The sequence below is a fragment of the Azolla caroliniana genome, unplaced genomic scaffold (genome assembly GCF_043228905.1).
Source record: "Azolla caroliniana isolate FFs.n. ecotype wild unplaced genomic scaffold, voAzoCaro1.0.p SCAF_103, whole genome shotgun sequence".
Lineage (NCBI taxonomy): Eukaryota > Viridiplantae > Streptophyta > Polypodiopsida > Salviniales > Salviniaceae > Azolla > Azolla caroliniana.
In genome coordinates, this window is record NW_028230538.1 from 81,153 (window position 1) to 86,884 (window position 5,732).

At 40.6% G+C, this 5,732-nt stretch overlaps 1 protein-coding gene across 1 annotated transcript; it reads right to left on the bottom strand.

The window, feature by feature from the left end:
- Nucleotides 1-487: 487 nt before the first annotated feature.
- LOC147849255 (pumilio homolog 3-like) lies at nt 488-5,487 on the bottom strand. The gene is made up of 9 exons (XM_087337713.1): nt 4,625-5,487; nt 3,101-4,533; nt 2,882-3,023; nt 2,487-2,594; nt 2,036-2,248; nt 1,716-1,826; nt 1,395-1,589; nt 1,063-1,237; nt 488-870 (listed from the first exon to the last, which is right to left on the bottom strand). Exons 1-9 carry the CDS (start codon nt 5,363-5,365, stop codon nt 833-835), a joined length of 3,156 nt encoding a protein of 1,051 aa, XP_087193839.1. The 5' UTR covers nt 5,366-5,487; the 3' UTR covers nt 488-832.
- Between the last annotated feature and the right edge of the window lie 245 nt (nt 5,488-5,732).

Below are 5,732 nucleotides of genomic sequence, written 5' to 3' on the forward strand. Positions count from 1 at the left end.
AGGCAGAGAAGGGTTAAGCCTCTTTCAAGATATTTGCTCCTCCAAGCACATGACCCATTTGCCCTAACCTTTGAATATTATTAAACACTTGCATGAGATTTTCTGCCCTACTAATTAGTACATTACCAGGGGAATCAAAGAGGTAGCCTCTTCCAAGATGTTTGCCCCTCCAAGCACATGACTCATCTTGTCCTAACTAACCTTTACATATCATTAAAAAACTTCCATGAGATGGACTTCTGGTTGGTCTACCGCAGGAGATACCAGAATGTTAGATTAATCAATAACTGCAAATTATCACAGCAATAAAACATAACACAATGGCACTAATTTTTCCTAGAGCCATGGCAAATCGCAAGGATATTTGATATGTTACATGAGCAATCTATATACAAGTCATCAATCAATTTGATTTTGTACAGAACAAAGGGGAATTGCATGATAATAATAATAACCAAAGCACATCTGGGAGGTTATAAGAGTGGGGTAGAAATAAATTGAACTCGAAATAGAAAAGAGATTCCTGGATTCAGTTACAACAAAAGAGAATACATTCTTTCATTTTGCGCTCAAGCCTACTACCCTTTCTTAAAAACAAAAGATAATACACTCTGATACAACATTACAACACGAGCACTCGTTACTTTCTCTCTACACACTTTTCCTAGTCTTTTAGTTGATGTTAGATAGTCGGGATTGCTGATTGTAGTTCAAACCTCACTTCTCCATACAATCTGCATTTCTTTTCCGTCCTACTTTTCAAATTTGTATTATGCACAAATCAGTTATAAAAGGTGGTCATATAAGGTATTACAGTTTTGTTCGAAATGGATCAAGCCGATAATGATGACACTTGGGCACTTCGTCGTTCTGACACAAGCAAAAAAAAAATTAGAAACACAATGAATACTCATTTATTATTTTCTTCTTTATTTATTATTTTACATTTTGTTTTTTATTTTATGCATTTATTTTTTAATGTAGCACGTATTATTTATTTACTATGTTTCTTGTATTTATATTTATTTTTTTGACTTTTAATATAATAATTTTCATTTTTACCCCCAGCAGCCAGGAGCTTCTCCACACGTGCAACGATATGTTTGCCATACGTATACTTCTTCAAGGCATGGAGATGGACACGAATGCGAGAGAGCAAGAGCTCACGCTCCTGATCATCACATGTTTCCAGAACTTTCTGAACCACATAGTTCGCATATTGATCTTTCATCATGGCCTGCAATCAATCAGCAAACCCATGATACAGATGCATTCCATACATATACATCACAATGTGTTATACATTACAATTGAATATATACATCGCAATATAATACATGCATACAAATATACCCACCATCTAGACCACCTTATTCACGCCGAGAATAGAGTACCTGTAGTGGCTCGTTCTCATCTGTGTGTCCAAGCATTTCGCTGATCAAAATCTTGCGTTCCACCGGACCCCCAAACTCCAAACACTTCTCAACTACATTTGACGCAAATTTGTGCTGACTCATCTGTACAATCTGGCCAGCTAGTTTCGTCATTATCTCACCCTTTTCATGTGGTTTTCCGTGCTCTAGCACATGCTATTATATTATCATGTCGAAATTTTCCAAAGAAAAACCAACATTTAGAAACAGCTCCAATTGGAACAACATTAGAAAATAGCAAAGAAAATACAGGTTTTATAGGAAAATTGAACCACCACTAACCTGTACAACATAATTGCCATATTGATCCTGTGCCAAATCACAAGTAGCTCGTAGAATGTCATCCATTATCCCATCATCTTTCTGCTCAATTGTACAATGCTCGAGAACACGCTGCAGAAAACAAAGAAAATTAAAACAGATAATAATGGTTTTTACATCTAATACAACTTGTACTGAATGATAAAAAGTAACAGAGAAGAATACCCCCTAAGTTTTGGGATATTTACCAGAGGATCATTCTGGTAGGTAATGCTTCAAAACTTCAGAGATGTTTCTGGTAAATATCCCAAAAGTCAGGGAATAATATTGTCATCATCTACCTGAATCACACGGCATCCATAAGGATGCGTGGAAAGAGTCACCACCTGACCACGGAAAGCTGAAATTATAAATTGTATATGTTCCGGCGGAATGCACTCAATACATTTTTGGATTACATGGTTGCCATTCTGATCACGAACACAATGCATGACATACCCATCCAGCTCTGAAACCAGACTAATTTGTTGTTCACGATCCACAACTTCTAATGCCTATTAACAGCCAAACAACAAGCATTACTGTATAAGATAGAGAGAAATATTATAAAAGAAATGGCTGTGTCAACAGTTTAGGAGATTATGAGGTCATCAATTCAACATTCCCATGTGGCATGTAGTTAAAGGGAAGTGATATATGGTGTGTAACAAAGGCATGTAAAATTAAGGATTTGAATCTATGACCTAGTCTTAAAGTGAGTTGTTTTGAAAAAAACGCTATGCTAAGATGCACCTTTTGAATCACACGGCAGCCATACATTTGAAGGCTCAAATTTAAGACATGGCCAACCAGCTTGTTCGCAAGCTCTGCCCTTTGCTCCATACTTCCATGCTCAAAGAACTGAAAGATAAACAAAACCACAGAACAGTTACCAATATTCCAATAGATAGATAACTATAGTCATGATGCTCCCAATCCATTAATTTCATGTGGTCACCATAACCATATAAAATCATTCGTTTAATATTAGTTTTGTCGTCCTCCTTGAATTAGTTTTTAAAATACACAATCATGGTGTTTTATATGACAATCAATCCATGCGCATTACTTCAGTCTGAACTTGTAGACCTAAACAAAGTTACTAAATCTTTTCCAGCTTTATAGTCGAGATATATGCAGGACATTACCTTTTGAATGACATAATTCCCAAACACATCAGTCATGAGAGTAAGTGCATGAGGTAAAACTTCTTGGAAGACCATGCCTTTCTCCTCATCAGATGCCATCTCCAACTTTTGCTGAATGAACCGGCTACCATGTTGATCCGCACTGTACCATTTTATCATAGATAAGACAAGATGCAGGATTTCAATTTAGATAGCTAAATTACAGGGTAGAAGAATTACCTGAATTCCACCACATGACCAACGATTTCTTGGAGTTCAAACCTCCGAGATTTGCTATTCTTCAGCTCATCCAACAATGAGGAAGCTCTCATATCTTCACCCGTCTCACTGGCTCTCACTCCTTGCCATCCAGCAGAGGACCTTCCACTATGTCGCAGAGATAAGACCCCAGGAAGAACAGGGGACCCTGGAAGCACTGGACTTGTGAGGGGTGAATTGGCATATGGCATGACAAAGCCTAGCCCAGGTGGGCTCCCATAGTAACCAGGACTAACTGAGCCAGCTTGGCCTCCCATTTGAAGACTGAGTGCGCTACCCCTGGCAAACTGGGACTTGTGATGATCCTGTGCTGAGTAGCCAAGCATTGAACTTAACTGGCTTTTCTGTACCTCCAGAGGATTCAACTGCCCATATGCTCCTCTAAGCAAAGGGTCATTTGCATGAATATCATCGGTGGTCCGTTGCTGTAAGTAATGAAGATACAAGGGATCAGGTATCCGAGAGTGAAGCCCAATTTGGTTTTGGCTCGAATACTTATACAGCTGTTGCATGTCCATATTAGAGAGGCCGGACGAGGCAGACCGGCCACCCATTCCAGTCGCGACATTCTCGTAGCTTGCATTGTTAGTGTAATTTGGCATTACTCCTCCCGGAAGGAGAGGATTATTCAGAGGGTATCCACCTAAACTATATTGGGACGCATACATGTTTGTCGTTGGATAATAAGGATTCCCGCTGGCCATATATGACATGGCTGCAGCAAACATGTTATTCGAAGATTGGATAGGAGCATTTAAAGACTGTGATAATGCAACCCCATGCTTACTTGAAGTCATGAAATTTTGCCCTAAACCTTGTTGCTGATGGGCATGAAGGTTCTTCGCTTGCCCAATTTGTGACCCAGCTTGAGACCTTTGCCCATGCTGGTTATGGCGATAAACTTGTTGTTGCAACAACGGTTGCTCTTGCAACTCTTGTTGATGATGATCTAATGATAGACCCGCAAGACGCTTATGGTCTGTAGGAACACCCCCATGCCTACCAGCTACAGACGACAAGGTTAGATCTTGTAAAGAAGCTGTCAAATCAGATGTGCTTGATCCCCCCCTCAAACTTGAGATCTCTTCTATTAATGCTTCATTCCCACTCAAAGGATCTGGTGTTGGAATCCTGGCAATGGGTCCCAAATTCCCACTTACAGATGCTATAGCAGCATTTCCCATTGGTATAGCACTCATAGGAGGTTTAAGAGTCGGTGTGGCCGAGCGTGAAGGGACATGTAACGAAGGTGCATCTAGCTCAGTGATTGCAGCAACCGTCACGGAAGACTCTCGCAGATGAGAATCTCCCCCTGTCTTCCCCTCCTCATTTGCAACCCTACTAGATGGTCGAGGTAAACTATACACTGGAGAAGGCGTCCTCGGGAAATCTTGCTGTGCAAAAGAAAATCCATATGGGAGATATTTATCATATTTCTTTCAACCTCCTCAATATAACTAGTTAATTACGATAAATCTTTCTTACCTGAATGAGGTCTACTAAGCTTTTCGGACGGGCACCAAATCCATGCATATGAGTGGCCGATAACCCAGCCTCAGCTTTGCTTTCCACCCGGTTACCCGATACTTGCCTCAACAAGCCATCCTCTGGAGACTTTTCATCCTCAGATGATTCAACTTCATTGTGGGTCGGAAGCACAAGTTGTGTCGAAAACAAAGACCTTTTATTACTATCGTCAAAAGACCTAAGATTTTTCTTATCCGGAAGATTACCACTTGCCAGACGCTGTGCAAGGACGTAATTATCCCGGGAAATTATCGGTGGTGGAAGCCGTGGGTTCAAGTTGATGTGAGAATAGTAGTAGGCCAAGTAAGCCGGATCAGATCGAAGCTCTTGTTCCGAATCAACCACATTCTCATTCATTTGCCCATGTGCGGAGCTCTCAATGATGTGAATTCCTGAGCTTTCCATACCAGGAAGCAGAAGGCCTCCCATTGATGCGATTGAGCCTTCCACACTTGGAGGGGCACTTCCACTTCGATGCGGAACCATGTCCTTCCGATTTAGTAAACTATCGAGCCGAGAGTGGCTTTTCAAGAGCATCCCAAGCTCCTGAGCCACACCATCCGCCGCCGAAGGAGGAATCGGAGCCATGCTATTTTCACCCATAGGGATTGCCCTTATACTATTTTCACTCATGGGTATGCCTCCACCACTTGCACCCATCATCCTCATCGGGCTTTCAGTTGTCATGTTTACTGGCATTTCTAACCACTTTCAAGGATCATCCAATCACGGAAAATTCGATTCCACCAGGCACCAATGCATATAAACCCATCATTTCTTTTCTATAAATGGAAAGCTTCACAACCAGAAAATTAAATTGAATTCCCTGCCAATAAAACGACGAAATTGTTTCTTGTACATTTGTGACATAAAACACGAGAGAGAATGATCAATGAAGCATCTCTCGAGAGGGTTCAAGTCTTCAATTGCTATGTATACATATGCACACACACATTCACAAAAGCCATACAAGCACAAAAGAACATAAAGCAAATAATTACTACTTTGGGAATATGGCACATCAGCAAGCTCCAACCCTGGCCAAACATTACATGAATTTTTTGCT

Coding starts and splice junctions, on each gene's coding strand:
- LOC147849255 (XM_087337713.1), bottom strand. CDS start 5,365: ATGCCAGTAAACATGACAACTGAAAGCCCGATGAGGATGATGGGTGCA. Junction 4,534..4,624: donor GCTTAGTAGACCTCATTCAG/GTAAGAAAGATT, acceptor TCTTTTGCACAG/CAAGATTTCCCGAGGACGCC. Junction 2,595..2,881: donor GGAATTATGTCATTCAAAAG/GTAATGTCCTGC, acceptor TTTATCTTTCAG/TTCTTTGAGCATGGAAGTAT.